The 16771-nt window shown below is 45.0% G+C and overlaps 1 protein-coding gene across 1 annotated transcript in view; it reads right to left on the reverse strand.

The window, feature by feature from the left end:
- Positions 1-2200: 2200 nt before the first annotated feature.
- The window catches only part of SFRP1 (secreted frizzled related protein 1), a 46710-nt gene continuing 32139 nt past the window's right edge, over positions 2201-16771 (reverse strand). Inside the window, exon 3 of the mRNA XM_070765289.1 lies at positions 2201-2599. Within this exon, the coding sequence (XP_070621390.1) occupies positions 2277-2599 (323 nt within the window). The 3' untranslated portion in view covers positions 2201-2276. The remainder of the gene's footprint in view (positions 2600-16771) is intronic.

Here is a 16771-nt window from a genome sequence, read left to right on the forward strand (position 1 = left end):
ACGTCATTACATAGCCAAATCCAACAGGCTATGTAGCATTGTGAGACATCATCACACCTTCTATCACATGATCCCTGACTAAGATGGACCATGTACATGGAAATAATCCAGGAAAAAGGATGAAGCCGGACTTGGCGAATAGTCCTTTGAAAACAAAAACAAGTGAAAAGTGATATACTATTTTTTTTTTAGAAAAAAGACAGATTTATATATATATATGTATATTTATACTATATAAAAACAGAAAACTACAATAGATGTGCTGCAGAAGGCTGTTTTTTCTAGCTGGTTGTAGAGAGAGATTTGGGCAAACACACACCCTCAAAAAAAGTATATAAATATATTTGCATATTTTGAACATTCCCTAATGAGGATATAACTGGGACAGAGACATTGGGAGGGGTGCAGGACAATCGAAAATAGCAGCGGCAACCACAAGAGAGAAGCCCAACCCTTCTTAAAAAATGTGTCACTTAAAAAAAAGAAGGTGGGACTTTGATAAGGTGACCAGAATATAACTTCAGGAAAGCAGGACACCATTGACGGAGGGGAGGGGGACGACGGACAACTGAAAAATCTCTACAGACGTTTATCTCAACGTTTGTTTTTGTGTATTGCTTCCCAGTCCGGTACTTCTATCCATTTATTATCTTTCTTGATTTTGAAAAGCATAAAAACAGTAAGACAAGGGATGAGAACAAAGGAACTTTCTAGCTGCTTCTTATACTGGAGGCAGCACCCTTTCCCCTCCCTCCCAAATGCCAGAGAGGTGTGCACTTGGTCTCTTCTCCAACCCTGCGATCTCGATCTGTTGGGCATGCAGAAAGCAAACCGTAGCCTGGACATTATTTGCTCTGGACTGCCCAGAGAGAATAAAGCATTTCCTTTCTCTGGGAGCCAGGAGGAGGAAGCTTCTCCCAGCGCCCAGAGAAAGGAAATGCTTTATTCACTCTGAGCCATCCAGAGAAAATAAGGCATTTCCTTTCTCCGAGTGATGAGAGAAGTTTCCTTGTCCCGGCGCCCAGAGAAAGAAAGTGCTTTATTTGCTCTGAGCCATCCAGAGTGAACAAAGCGTTTCCTTTCTCTGGGTGGTGGGAGAAGCTTCCTTGTCCCAGCGCCCAGAGAAAGGAAACACTTCATTTGCTGTGAACCATCCAGAGCGAACAAAGCGTTTCCTTTCTCTGGGTGGTGGGAGAAGCTTCCTTGTCCCAGCGCCCAGAGAAAGGAAACACTTCATTTGCTGTGAGCCATCCAGAGCGAATAAAGCGTTTCCTTTCTCTGGGTGGTGGGAGAAGCTTCCTTGTCCCAGCGCCCAGAGAAAGGAAACACTTCATTTGCTGTGAGCCATCCAGAGCGAATAAAGCGTTTCCTTTCTCTGGGTGGTGGGAGAAGCTTCCTTGTCCCAGCGCCCAGAGAAAGGAAACACTTCATTTGCTGTGAGCCATCCAGAGCGAACAAAGCGTTTCCTTTTTCTGGGTGGTGGGAGAAGCTTCCTTGTCCCAGCGCCCAGAGAAAGGAAACACTTCATTTGCTGTGAGCCATCCAGAGTGAACAAAACGTTTCCTTTCTCTGGGTGGTGGGAGAAGCTTCCTTGTCCCAGCGCCCAGAGAAAGGAAACACTTCATTTGCTGTGAGCCATCCAGAGCGAATAAAGCGTTTCCTTTTTCTGGGTGGTGGGAGAAGCTTCCTTGTCCCAGCGCCCAGAGAAAGGAAACACTTCATTTGCTGTGAGCCATCCAGAGCGAATAAAGCGTTTCCTTTTTCTGGGCGCCGGGAGGAGGAATAAAGCCCAGAGAAAGGAAATGCTTTATTCACTCTGGGCAGTCCAGAGAAAGGAAAATCGGGACTTCTTAAAACCCCCGCGGAATGCAGGACAAATTATTAAAGATAGGGACTGTCCCTCCATAAGTGGGATACCTGGTCACCTTAGGCTTTGATCACATGATCACAGGCGCCATCTTGACTTCTTTGCCCGCCCTCTTCTTTCACCAGGGGGTGCCCTTGAACCGGGGGTAGGGGATGGGAGAGAGAAACAGGCAAGAACAGCACAAGAAAAGTCTAAAGGCACAAATGGAGAAGAAGGCCGAAGAATCAGTTATCCACAAAGGTCGAAGAAGCCAAAACATTACGAGAACCACCCACTCGGTCTGTGCAAGTTCAGGGCCTGTTATATATATATTTGTTATATATATATAAAATATTTAAAAAAATTAAAATTTTATTAATGGGAAAAAAAATATGAAAAACATGTCCCCTTTGCCTCCGGCCCCAGACGATCATTTGAAGACGGACTGGAACGTGGAACATTCTGGCGCCTTCATCTTCTTCATGAACTTTTTGAATTCTTTGTTCTTTTTATCCCACTTGTGGATGGCCGTCAGCAGATACTGGGCCTTCACTTTCCGACCCATGATGAGGAACTGGTGGCTGAGGTTGTCCAGCTGGTGACATGGGCAGTCTGCCCCGTTCTTGAGATACAACACGAGCTTCTTCAGTTCTTTCTTCTTGATGGTGCCCAGTTTCAAAGCCTTCTTCTTCCTGGGGACGATTTTCTTGTCCCCATTTTCTTTCTTCACCTCCTTTATTTTCATCTTCAGCGCTGGAAGGCAAAAGAAATTTGAAAATGGGAGAGACAAGTTAGTCAATGACAGAGGAAAAAAAAGAAATTGACAAGAACATAAGAACATAAGAAGAGTCCTGCTGAATCGGGCCAAAGCCCATCGAGTCCAGCATTCTGTGTCACACAGTGGCCCACCAATTGTCCATGGGGATCTTGAGCAGAAAGAGAAGGCAAGACCCTCCCTTTCCCCTGACCCCCAACAAATGGTACCCAAGGGAACCCTGCCTGCCTCAACCAACATAGAGGCGGCACTTGGATATCCATTTCAATAACCACCATGGATACACTTGGCATCCATGAATCTGTCTAATCCTGCCTTGAAGCTATCAAGGCTGACAGCTGTCACGACCTCTTCTGGAAGCGAATTCCATAAACCAAGGACCCTCTGATCCCTTTATTTGTCCTCACTTTCTTACCTGTGAGCTTTATTAACATAAATAATTAGTTTAAAATTTTAAAAGGCTAAACATTTAAAAATCAAACATTCAAATACATACTACAAACATCCTTTACACATTCACTGGCCAGAGGTTGGGGTCTAGTGACCTCAAGCCTGATGATGGCATAAATACGTTTTCAAATTCTTACGAAAGGCAAAGAGGGTAGAGGCAGTGCGAATCTCTGGGGGAGTTGATTACAGAGGGCCGGGGCCCCCACAGAGAAGGCTCTTCCCCTAGGACACGCCAAATGACATTGTCTGGAATAGTGGACGGGACCTGGAGAAGGCTGACTCTTCTTTTCTCAATCTAGAGTATCTGGTAGGAATTCAGTCATTGTAGCTGGGAATTCTGGGAAATACAGCTCCAATGCATCCGCAGGCTACTAGGTTGAGCAAAGAAGAATTAAGTACTGGGGGCACCAAGGACCATTGAGTAACTGTCCATGGAAAACAGCCTGGAACTTTCTTCTGGAAACATACCACAGCCCACTCCCCAATTCATATCTTAGGGGAGACAGAACAGTGTTTCAGTCCAATCAACAGAGATCAGAAATTGGCATTTTGCCTGGAGTTGCAGCTGCCAAAACAAACCTCTCCCTTCTGGTGGAACCCAATTTTCCCATCAGTTCAACACAAGCAACATCTCCCAGGTGGGACCCAATGTAGAAGTGATGGAATAGGTCAGGTCCCATTTAGACCTGTGGCCATTTATCCACTTCTCTAGGGTCCAGTCTTCAATCATCTCCCTTATCTAGGCCATTGTTCACCCATTTCAGCAGACTGCTGATTATAGCATCCAAAAATAATGTGCAGTGGTACCTCCATTTATGAACTTAATTCGTTCCGTGACCAGGATAAGTAGAAAAGTTTGTAAGAAGAAGCAATTTTTCCCATAGGAATCAATGTAAAAGCAATTAATGCGTGTGATTGGGGAAACCACAGGGAGGTTGGAGGCCCTGTTTCCTCCCAGGAGATTCCTAGAGAGGCCCCACGGAGGCTTCTCCCCACCTTTTCTGGCCATGTTTCCTCCCAGGAGATTCCTAGAGAGGCCCCATGGAGGCTCTCACCACCTTTTCTGGCCCTGTTTCCTCCCAGGAGATTCCTAGAGGGGCCCCACAGAGGCTTCTCCCCGTCTTTCCCGACCCTGTTTCCTACTAGGAGATTCCTAGAGAGGCCCCACTGAGACTTCTCCCTGCCTTTTCCGGTTATAGATTCAGAGGCTCGGGTTTGTAAGTGGAAAATGGTTGTTGAGAAGAGGCAAAAAAAATCTTGAACACCCGGCTCTTAGAAACTTTTCTCTAAAAAGGTTTGTAAGACTCTGTGGGTCCTCTGTAGGAATCTCCCGGAAGGAAACAGGGCTGGAAAAGACAGGGAGGAGCATCCATGGGGCCTCCCTAGGAATCTCCTGGGAGGAAACAGGGCCTCCACCCTCCCTGTGGTTTCCCCAATCACACGCATTATTTTGTTTACATTGATTCCTATGGGAATAATTGCTTCTTACAAACCTCTCTACTTAAGAACCTGGTCACGGAACGAATTAAGTTTGTAAGTAGAGGTACCAATGTATTGCCAGACAGAGAACCAATCTGCAAATTCGAGCCATTTTCTTTTCATCCAGCTGGGGAATTCTGGGAGTTGAAATCCACAGGTCTTCAAGCTGCCAAGGTTTTACACCTCCAATTTGGATGAAAAAATATATTTTCAATAGGTCAAGCTTCCCACGCCTCAAAAGCTGCCAAAGAGAGATCTGAATTAATGAACCCAATGAACTCAATCTGTATAATCTGGAGGACAGAAGGGAAAGGGGGGACATGATCGAAACATTTAAATATGTTAAAGGGTTAAATAAGGCCCAGGAGGGAAGTGTTTTTAATAGGAAAGTGAACACAAGAACAAGGGGACACAATCTGAGGTTAGTTGGGGGAAAGATTAGAAGTAATGTGAGAAAATATTATTTGACTGAAAGAGTAGTAGATGCTTGGAACGAACTTCCAGCAGACGTGGTAGATAAATCCACAGTAACTGAATTTAAACATGCCTGGGATAAACATATATCCATCCTAAGATAAAATACAGCAAATAGTATAAGGGCAGACTAGATGGACCATGAGGTCTTTTTCGGCCATCAATCTTCTATGTTTCTATGAATTTATATTGACAGGTGTCATTGGGATACCACGACTTTGACCTTCCTAGTCATCTCTCCTTTGCTTCTGCAATCCACATTTGCAAAGTTTGAGGAACGGTCCAACATTCCTTTTAAATCTAAGGTCCAAAAGCAAATGAAAGACAAGCCAGATGTTTACAAATAGCCCTGCTCGGTTCACGCTAACCTCAACCTCTTGCTTAGAAAAAGACTGTTTTCTATCTCCAGATGTACAGTATAAACACCCAGTTCTCCCAAAGGAAGTTTCCTGTCCACCAAGACCCAATGAGTGAAAAATCATTAACTCCCTGGAATGATCCATCGCAGAGAAAAACAGTCTGTAATTGCTGCCATTTTTCAAGCAAACCGGTCCAAACACGAACGTTTTTCAAAGCCATCTCTTTTTCCTGCTGAAGGAGCTTTGGTCATTCCTGGGACATTTTTCAGCATTTTGACAGGGGCTCTCCACTGGCGCCTTAAGGCAAGAGGATGGCCGAGACAACCCAGGGGAAGAGCCTTCTCTGTGGCGGCCCCGGCCCTCTGGAACCAACTCCCCCCAGAGATTAGAACGGCCCCCACCCTCCTTGCCTTTTGTAAACAACTTAAAACCCACCTCTGCCACCAGGCATGGGGGAATTGAGATCCTCTTTCCCCCTAGGCCTTTACAATTCTATGCATGGTATGTATGTATGTATGTTTGGTTTTTATATTAATGGATTTTTAATCATCAATACCAAATTACTATTGTACACTGTTTTATTGTCGCTGTTAGCCGCCCCGAGTCTCTGGACAGGGGCGGCATACAAATCCAATAAATAAATAAATAAATAAATAAATAAATAAACTCCTTTTGACCTGCCTGCGTGACATCCAGGACTACTAGCCACTAGATCTGTATGAATACCGTGAAGTTTCCAAAACTACAGGCTAATGAAATCCATCTCTTAAAAATTGGAGATCAACAGTTTTCTCTCTACTCCAGAGTCTCAACAGTCTCTGTGTTTGTGAGAGAGGGGGGGAGAAGGAGATAGAGGGGGAGGGAGGGAGGGAGAGAAGAGAAATGGGGAGGAAGAGGAAGGAGAGAAGACAGAGAGAAAAGGGAGATAAGAAAAGGGAGGGAGGGAAGGAGAGAAGAGGAGGAATGAAGAGAGAGAGGGATGGGAGGGCAGGAGAGAGGAGAGGAAGGGGATGGAAGGAGAAGGCGAGAAAGAGAGATAGAAGAAAGAGAGAAGAGGGTGGAAGGGAGGGAGGGAGGGAAGGAAAAAGGGTGGGAGTGAGAGAGAGAAGAGAAAGATGGAGGAAGGGGAAGGAGAGAAGAGAAAGAGAAGAGAGAGAGAAGAGGGAGGGAAGGAGAGAGGGGAGGAATGGAGAGAGAGAGGGATGGGAGGGCAGGATAGAGGAGAGGAAGGGGAGGGAAGGAGAATCAGAGAAGAGGGAGAGAGGGGTGGGAGGCAGGGAGAGAGAAGAGAAAGGTGGAGGAAGAGGAAGGAGGGAAGACAGGGAGAGAAGAGGGAGAGAAGTAGAGAGGGGGAGGAATGGAGAGAGAGAGGGGTGGGGAGAGGGAGAGAGGAGAAGGAAGGAGGGAGGGAAGGAGAGAAAGAAGAGAAGAGAGGAGAAGAGAAGAGAGGAGAAGAGAAGAGAAGAGAAGAGAAGAGAGGAGAGGAGAAGAGAAGAGAAGAGAAGAGAGAATATGAACCACAACTACATGTGCAGAATATGTTAAAAAAAAAGAGCATAGCTTTGTTTGCACAGATATTAACAGGTGCACACCTCCCAGTTGCCTTTGCTCTGGAGATACACCTCCTTTTAGAGAAACGTTACCAGGTTACGTCTCCACTAAGGATCCCAGGAGACAACCTGGAGATCTATCCACTCATTCAGAGACTTCACGATCCAACTCTTCCAAAGAAAAAGTAATTCTGAGACACCGCTTTGGCATGGGCGAGTGGATGTCTTGACTACCCACAAACCTAAGCTAACTCAGGCGTGGGCCCACCGCAGAGAAGAAGCCAAAGACGTCATGGGCAGAGTCACACACAACATGTTAGCCTAAGCTAAAACGGAGCCGGAGACTTTGCGGTTCAGACTGATGTGGAAACCCAGCTGCAGTTTTTCAGCAAGGAGGCCTTTTCGGAGGCGGAGGAATGTAAGTACAGTAATTTCTTTTTTGTGACTGATGACCCGTTGGCTTGGGTTGGGTTTGAGTGCCTTGGCAAGCCACCCAAGGAAGGTAAGGAGGTTAATGAAGTCCAGTCCTAGAACATTAGCCTTGGCCCTTGTTCTGGACTCCAAAAACTCTCTTTTCAAGGCTTTGATTTTCAAAACTAGCAAATCTTTACTTCTCTTCTACACTGGGAAGATCATCAAATGCTAAGGCACATTTTCAAATCTAAAGAGCTGAGTTTGTAAAGCTATAAATCTTTTCTAATGAGCAGAGGAGAGCTTCCTTGCTATCGGCTTATCTCTGAGTCCTATTAACTCTAAGTTTGCACAGTTTATCATAATATATCAAAAGCTTACTTCTCGGAGGCAAGGAATGTGGCCATATTTCAACACGCAGTTTGACCGAAAGCGGCTTCGTTTCCAATACAATTCAGGATATGACTGTATTGGTTGATTTACACAATTCTAAACTTGCAGATTCAAAAATTTTTCCCAAACATCTCCTCCTTTCTTTTCGCGAAACTCCTAAATCTCGCGGTCAACCTGGGGCTGTCAGCTACCCCCACCCTCTCCGAAGATGAACTGCTTTCCATGCTAACGTCTAACTCATTTTCACCTACGCCCTCATCTCCACTGCTCTCCGACAACTCTCTTACATCAGGGTACATTAAAGCCTCTCTCTCTTCGTCCTCCTCCGAATCTGACACTTCCTGAGGCTGACAGGGAATACTCACAACTGCCCTGCCAGCGGGGACTGCTATAGATACAAGCTTAACAGTGAACACCCAGAGGGCCAAAAAGGCTAGGCTTAAACCTTGGCATTTGGGAATGGCACAACCGACTCAACAGAGATGACAGATTACAGATCGAAGTTGGAAAGTGAAAGCAGACACAATTCCATGACAAATATCCAGATAAATCCAAGGGTCCCCCAGGGGGAAGGAGGGGTGGTTAAACCGATTAACCTTTCTCTCTATTGCAGGCTATGTTTTTTTCTTGAGGGGAGGCCGCCTGTCAAGCCAATGCAGACGGTGGTGATAAATTAAATTAAATCCCTACATGGCATCGGACCAGATAACCTACGGGACAACCTTCTGCCACACAAATCCCAGCGGCCAATTAGGTCCCACAGAGTTGGCCTTCTCCAGGTCCCGGCAACCAGACAATGTCATCTGATGGGACCTAGGGAAATAGCCTTTTCTGTGGCGGCCCCGGCCCTCTGGAATCCGCTCCCTCCTGAGATTCACACTGCCCCCAACCTCCTCGCCTTTCGCAAAAGGCTTAAGACCCATCTATGTCGCCAGGCCTGGGGCAGTTAAATCATGCCCCCTCTTCTTTCTGACCATTAAATGTTATGTGTGGATGTGATTGAGTTAATTGACTGTTTTTTAAATGTAAGGGGATTTTAGCTTAGAGTTCTTAGCTATTAGATTTGTACACATGTTAGATTTGTACACATGTTATTGTACTATATTTCAGAGTCCTCGGAGAAGGGCGGCATACAAGTCTAATTAATAATAATAATAATAATAATAATAATAATAATAATAATAATAATAATAATAATAATAATAATAGAGGACACACAGTTGTGCACGCATCCCTAAAATCACTACCGGAACTTAATACCTTACCATTCCGGTAGCTGGCCATCACTGACCACAGTCCCCAAGTCTCTTGTACAGGATTCAGAGAAAAAAAATCAAACCAGAAATGCTTTTTGGAGCATATTTCACTGGTCCTGTCCTCCCCTCCAAAAAACTGAAAGAAAGCTGCCAAGAGATCCATTAGATCTGTAAGATAAGAAGGCTCCAGGCCAGCAGTCAAAGAAGAGAGGGAGGTGGGGGCAAAATCCTTGTATTGATTTCCCTCCCAGGCTTCCTTGGAAATTTGAGAAGAAAGTGTCCTCCAACTCCAGCTGAGTGGCAGAAACAAAATGAAAAGCGCCTTCTCCGAAGGGGAGAAACTAGACCTCAAAACTCTGTTTTCTGTAGTAGGTGAAGGGTAACCCACTCCCCCAATGTCTCCTGCTAACCCCCTTCCAAAAGGAAGCTCATACAATCAGGGAAAAGAGATAGGGAGGGAAGAGTAACAAATTTAGCAAATTTAGGGAAGACTAACAAATTTAACACCCAAAAGTGTGGACTAGAACTCACAGTCTCCTGATGATTGACTCAAAGTCATCCAGATAGCTTTCATGCTAAAGGGAGGACTAGAACTTACTAACACCAAAACTAGATGTTCGGAAGCTGCCTCCCCAACTGCTGCATGAGAGCAGTGTTTTTCAACCAGTGTGCCGCGGCACACTAGTGTGCCGTGAGACATGGTCAGGTGTGCCGCGAAGCTCAGAGAGAGAAAGAAAACAAGAGAGAGAGAAAGAAAGCAAGAGAGAGAGAGAGAAAGAAAGCGAGAGAGAGAAAGAGAGAGAGAAAGCAAGCAAGAGAGAGAGAGAAAGAAAACAAGAGAGAGAAAAAGAAAGAGAACAAGAGAGAGAGAAAGAAAGAAAGAGAGAAAGAGAACAAGAGAGAAAGAAAGCAAGGGAGAGAGCAAGAGAGAGAAAGAAAGAGAGAGAGAGAGAGAAAGAAAGAGAGGGAGGGAAGGTGGGACAGAGAAAGACATAGAGGGAGGTAGGGAGGGAGAGAGAAAGAAAGAGGGATTGAGAGAGAGAGAAAAAAGAGAGAGAAAGAGGGAGGGAGGGAGAAATAGAGCGAAAGGGAGAAATAGAGAGAGAATTTTTTTGTCCAAACTTTTTTTAGTCGCCCCCCCTCCCCACTCAATGTGCCCCATGGTTTTGTAAATGTAAAAAATGTGCCGCGGCTCAAAAAAGGTTGAAAATCACTGCATCAGAGGACCAGATCAATGGCCAGTCCATCAGCCAAGAAAGTGAGTGAACCACAAGACCAAGAAACAGTATTTTATCTTAGGATGGATATATGTTTAAATTCAGTTACTGTGGATTTACCAACCACTTCTGCTGGAAGTTTGTTCCAAGCATCTACTACTCTTTCAGTCAAATAATATTTTCTCACGTTGCTTTTGATCTTTCCCCCAATTAACCACAGATTGTGTCCCCTTGTTCTTGTGTTCCCTTTCCTATTAAAAAACACTTCCCTCCTGAACCTTGAACATATTTCAAAGTTTCGGTCATGTCCCCCGTTTCCCTTCTGTCCTCCAGACTATACAGATTGAGTTCATGAAGTCTTTCCTGATAAATTTTATGCTTAAGACCTTCCACCATTCTTGTAGCCCGTCTTTGGACCCGTTCAATTTTATCCATATCTTTTTGTAGTTGAGGTCTCCAGAACGATCAGCAACCTCCTGTAAATTTGACTTGATCTGAACCGGTTAGCAGGGATGTGAATTGTGCTCCAGCACATCTGGAAGGCTTCAGATGGAGAAGACAATTCTATAAGGGATGCATTGCTTATTGACGAATCACGTTGTAATTTTTTTTTTCTCTCCTATACTTTCCAAAATATCCTGGCTTCGTTTTTCCATCAGAGCCATGGCTGCTTTCCAACAGCGGCCAAACACATCTCAATGTTTTGTCTGCAAGGGGACTGCAGGCTTCCGTCATAAGCCAAACCAAGAGGCACCAAGCAGAGTTTGCACAATCCGATTTGAGCAGGCCCCCAAAGCAGGCAAAGTCCATTTTACTCATTATTGGGGATACCCTCCAAAGGAGGGCAGGAAGCAAGGAAAGCAGACAAAATTACCTCTGCCAACTTCCCTCCTGTTCCTAACAATGTAATCTCTCCTTGCAGTAATTTGGCTTTCCCCCCAGAAAATATTTTACCTGCCAGTTTAACATTGTTTACCTTGGTGGAAATTCATGCGAAGTTGCAAGTTTGAATAGATTAAAAGTTAGGTGCGGTGCCAGATGTGATTTTTGGCCTAATTACACTCCTGCCAGGAGATATCGTTTGATTAAAGATGTGACAAAAGAATCAGGCAGTCTTCCTGTATGGCCTCCCTCCCATGAAGTTGAGAACAACCTGGTTTGTGAGATGAGGAAGATATGATAGAGACAACAGCAGTCTATATACTGGAGTCCCTTTTTATGGGGTATGGTGTCAGGATTAGTATCAGAGGTGTTATTCCAGTCACAGTGGAAAAGGTTGCAATTAGTGTAAAGAAAAAGGAATGCTGGTGGATCAACAGAATGTGCTGCGACCTGATTGGTCAAAATCTGTATATACTGTAATGCACCTTTGCATAGGTGTGGCTTGTGGCTTGTGGCCAGTGGTGGTTTGTTGTAGCTTATGGTAGAGTTGTCTAGTAAGATAGTTTGGTGTTCTGTAATATAGAATAGAGAATATTGCAGTCTGCGTTGGTTGCTGATCAATTTCCGGTCACAATTCAAAGTGTTGGTCATCACCTATAAAGCCCTTCATGGCACCGGACCAGGGTATCTACGAGACCACCTTCTGCCGCACGAATCCCAGCGGCCGGTTAGGTCCCACAGAGTGGGCCTTTTCTGGGTCCCGTCAACAAAACAATGTCATTTGGCGGGGCCCAGGGGAAGAGCCTTCTCTGTGGTGGCCCCGACCCTCTGGAACCAACTCCCCCCAGAGATTAGAACTGCCCCCACCCAACTCGCCTTTCACAAGCTCCTAAAAACCCACCTCTGCCATCAGGTATGGGGGAACTGAGATATTCTTTCCCCCTAAGCCTTTACAATTCTATGCATGGTATGTATGTATGTATGTATGTTTGGTGTTTTTTTTTTTTATAGTAATGGGTTTTTTTAATTGTTTCTAACATCGGACTACTATTGTACACTGCTTTACTGTTGCTGTTAGCCGCCCCGAGTCTCCGGAGAGGGGCGGCATACAAATCCAATAAATAAATAAACAAACAAACAAACAAACAAACCAACTAACCAACCAACCAACTAATCTCTGGCTGACTGTGTGATGAACTATAATAATATGGTCTGTTTCCAAGGGATCTTTCATTCCCATTTTTAACCTTATTTTAAGAGAAAGAGAAAGTCCCATAGAGCATCTCTGTTTTAGCCACATTTAGCAAAGGAAACAGGCCCCAGCACAGCTATGAAATCCACAGCAGCACTTAGTAGCACCTTACTACTTGTGGTTGCCCAAAGAGCCATAAAGCAATTCGGAAGATAAATTTTAGGGGGCAAAAAATAGCATTGAAGGGGGAAAAAATTGAGGTCTAATGCCTGGAGTCCCATCCACATGGAAGTCAACACATGGACTGTTACGTTTGCCCTGGGGATGAACCGCATAGATATTACATCGTCTTCTTTTGAGCAATCTGTGTAAGAGAAGAGAAGACAGTCGGCGCAGATGGTAGAAGGGCTGTTATGGCTCATGTGTCAGTATTTACCGCAATGTAGTGCAATTCACAGGGAAAGTCTGCTAACTCGCACACAGATCTATTCCTCGGAGGAGGAACACATAGTTCATGCATTCGTAATGCAAAAGAAATTCGGTCAATTCCCCGCAACGGATCAACACGAGATTATGTTTGGTTCTTGTCGATTTAAATGCAGCCGTTGTGTTGTAAAAGCCACAAAGTAAACTCCTGGGGCATCACTGGACGCACAACAGAAGTTTCCTTTGCAAAATATATCTCTGGAGGTGCATTCTTACATGACAGGATATTACTGAAATTTAAAAGAGGGGGAAAAAAAAGAGCTACATGGACATATAACACGTGGGTAAGAGAAAGCAGTGATCCAGGCAGGGGAAAAACAGTTTTGGTGCCCCAAGAAAATTAGGACTCCATGTAACCAAGGAGGCTATCTGTCACATCTCAGCCTGATTGAGTGTTCAGTGACTGATAAGCACAATTTAAGCCCCCAACTCAGATTTACAGTGGTACCTCTACCTACAAATGCCTGTACTTACGAACTTTGCTAGATAAGAACCGGGTGTTCAAAATTTTTTTTGCCTCTTCTCAAGAACCATTTCCTACTTACAAACCTGAGCCTCTGAAACTGGAACTGGAAAAGGCAGGGAGAAGCCTCCGTGGGGCCTCTCTAGGAATCTTCTAGGAGGAAACGTCTGGAAAAGGTGGGGAGAAGCCTCCATGGGGCCTCCGTAGGAATCTCCTGGGAGATAAAAGGGCTGGAAAAAGCAGGGAGAAGCCTCTGTGGGGCCTCCCGTAGGAATCTCCTGGGAGATAAAAGGGCTGGAAAAGGCAGGGAGAAGCCTCTGTGGGGCCTCTGTAGGAATCTCCTGGGAGGAAACAGGGCCAGAAAAGGCGGGGAGAAGCCTCCGTGACTTGGTTTCTAGTCCCTTTATGTGATTCACCCAACATGGTCAAGTCAACAGGTGGGTTCTTATAACACAATGAATGATAAACTCCAAACTTAGCATATTTTTCGGGTATAAGACACAACTTTCCTGCCCTCTCTAAAAGAGAATGAAAATTTGGGTGCGTCTTATGTAGCTTTTTTTTTTAAGCTTCTTTTGCCAACCCTAAAGAGGTGCTAACAGTCTTCCCAGCTCTTTCCAGCTTGCAGGCATAGTGGTTAGAGTGGCATAGTGGTTAGAGTGCAGTACTGCAAGCTACTACTGCTGATCACCCGCTGCCAGCAGTTTAGCAGATCGAATCTCAGTAGGCTCAAGGTTGATTTTGCCTTCCATCTTTGCAAGATTGGTAAAATGAGGAGCCAGATGGTTGGGGGCAATAGGCTTACTCTCTGTAAACTGCTTAGAGAGGGCTGTAGAGCACTATGAAATGGTATATAAGTCTAAATGCTAAACGATATTGCGATTAAATAACATGTACTTTCACTAGAGTTCAAGAGTGTTCAACTTTGGCAAGTTTCAACTCAACTCCCCGAAATCCCCAGCCAAGGTATTGAAGCCTACCAGTCTTGCAGTTGTCAAAGTTAGAGACCCCTGGTTTTAAAGGAAAAATAATAGCCTAAGTCTAGATTAGGAGGCCTCCTATCCACCCCGCTTTGATTGGACTTCATTATGTGCAACTACCCCAAAAGGAAAATGTGCCTCTCGGTTTTAATTCAGGCGGAGAAATCATGTCTCTCTTAGCAATGAAAAGTTGGAGATCCACTTACATAAAGCTCCATGACCTGCGAATTAACTGCCTCTACTTTCTAATCTTGGATCTGGCAACCTCCACTCCCCGAATGACAAACTACCAATGTTCAGATACCTTAAACTAATTAAAGAAGCATTTCCGGATTTGCAGGCACATGCTGGGTTTTTTTGGCAAGCTCACGCTGTTAAAACTATGACTCCTGGCCAAAGCTGGAGAGAAAAACACAGCGGGGAAGAAAGCCCATTGTCTGATGCATGGCTTAGCAGGGGTCTGCTGCTTCCCCTCACCAAAAATCAATAGAAGCTATCAAAAGAAAAACAGTGAGCAGAATTGCTGAATAATTCCTAACAGCCCCGTCTGGAAAAGGCTCGGGCCAAGAGCAATTAGAAGCAAAAGACGGGCAAAGCACCACCAGATCCTGACAAACAGAAATAATTTGGCTCCAGTCCCCAACTCACTCATGATGTAGTTGAACCCTCCTCCTCGCCTTCCCTAGTGGCAACATTACTTTAGAGTAGCTGTTCTTTCAAGCTGTAGGAGGGAGGGGAAGAGAGAGAGAGAGGAGAGGAAGAAGAGAAGAGAGGAAAAAGAAGAGTAGAGTGGAGTGGAGTGGAGAGGAGAAGAGAAGAAAAAGAAGAGTAGAGTGGAGTGGAGAGGAGAGGAGAGGAGAGGAGAAGAGAAGAAAAAGAAGAGTACAATAGAGTGGAGAGGAGTGGAGAAGAGAGGAAAAAGAAGAGTAGAGTGGAGAGAAGAGGAGAGGAGAAGAGAAGAGAATAAAAAGAAGAGTAGAGTGGAGTGGAGAGGAGAGGAGAAGAGAAGAAAAAGAAGAGTACAGTCGAGTGGAGTGGAGAGGAGAGGAGAGGAGAAGAGAAGAGAGGAAAAAGAAGAGTAGAGTGGAGTGGAGAGGAGAGGAGAAGAGAAGAGAAAAGAAGAGAAGAAAAAGAAGAGTAGAGTGGAGTGGAGAGGAGAAGAGAAGAAAAAGAAGAGTACAGTAGAGTGGAGTGGAGAGGAGAGGAGAAGAGAGGAAAAAGAAGAGTGGAGAGGAGAGGAGAGGAGAAGAGAAGAGAGGAAAAAGAAGAGGAGAGTGGAGAGGAGAGGAGAAGAGAAGAGAGGAAAAAGAAGAGTAGAGTGGAGTGGAGAGGAGAGGAGAAGAGAAGAGAATAAAAAGAAGAGTAGAGTGGAGTGGAGAGGAGAGGAGAAGAGAAGAAAAAGAAGAGTACAGTCGAGTGGAGTGGAGAGGAGAGGAGAGGAGAAGAGAAGAGAGGAAAAAGAAGAGTAGAGTGGAGAGGAGAGGAGAAGAGAAGAGAAAAGAAGAGAAGAAAAAGAAGAGTACAGTGGAGTGGAGAGGAGAGGAGAAGATAAGAAAAAGAAGAGTACAGTAGAGTGGAGTGGAGAGGAGAGGAGAAGAGAGGAAAAAGAAGAGTGGAGAGGAGAGGAGAGGAGAAGAGAAGAGAGGAAAAAGAAGAGTAGAGTGGAGAGGAGAGGAGAGGAGAAGAGAAGAGAGGAAAAAGAAGAGTGGAGTGGAGAGGAGAGGAGAGGAGAAGAGAAGAGAAGAAAAAGAAGAGGAGAGTGGAGTGGAGTGGAGAGGAGAAGAGAAGAAAAAGAAGAGTACAGTAGAGTGGAGTGGAGAGGAGAGGAGAAGAGAGGAAAAAGAAGAGTGGAGTGGAGAGGAGAGGAGAAGAGAAGAGAGGAAAAAGAAGAGTGGAGTGGAGAGGAGAGGAGAAGAGAAGAGAGGAAAAGAAGAGTAGAGTGGAGAGGAGAGGAGAGGAGAGGAGAAGAGAAGAGACGAAAAAGAAGAGTAGAGTGGAGTGGAGAGGAGAGGAGAAGAGAAGAGAAGAGAGGAAAAAGAAGAGTAGAGTGGAGAGGAGAGGAGAAGAGAAGAGAGGAAAAAGAAGAGGAGAGTGGAGTGGAGAGGAGAGGAGAGGAGAAGAGAAGAGAATAAAAAGAAGAGTAGAGTGGAGTGGAGAGGAGAAGAGAAGAAAAGAAGAGTACAGTAGAGTGGAGTGGAGAGGAGAGGAGAGGAGAAGAGAAGAGAGGAAAAAGAAGAGTAGAGTGGAGAGGAGAGGAGAGGAGAGGAGAAGAGAAGAGACGAAAAAGAAGAGTAGAGTGGAGTGGAGAGGAGAGGAAAAGAGAAGAGAGGAAAAAGAAGAGTGGAGTGGAGAGGAGAGGAGAGGAGAAGAGAAGAGAGGAAAAAGAAGAGTAGAGTGGAGAGGAGAGGAGAAGAGAAGAGAATAAAAAGAAGAGTAGAGTGGAGTGGAGAGGAGAAGAGAAGAAAAAGAAGAGTACAGTAGAGTGGAGTGGAGAGGAGAGGAGAGGAGAAGAGAAGAGAGGAAAAAGAAGAGTAGAGTGGAGAGGAGAGGAGAAGAGA

Source organism: Erythrolamprus reginae, chromosome 12 (assembly GCF_031021105.1).
Source record: "Erythrolamprus reginae isolate rEryReg1 chromosome 12, rEryReg1.hap1, whole genome shotgun sequence".
NCBI classification, from domain to species: Eukaryota; Metazoa; Chordata; class Lepidosauria; order Squamata; family Dipsadidae; genus Erythrolamprus; species Erythrolamprus reginae.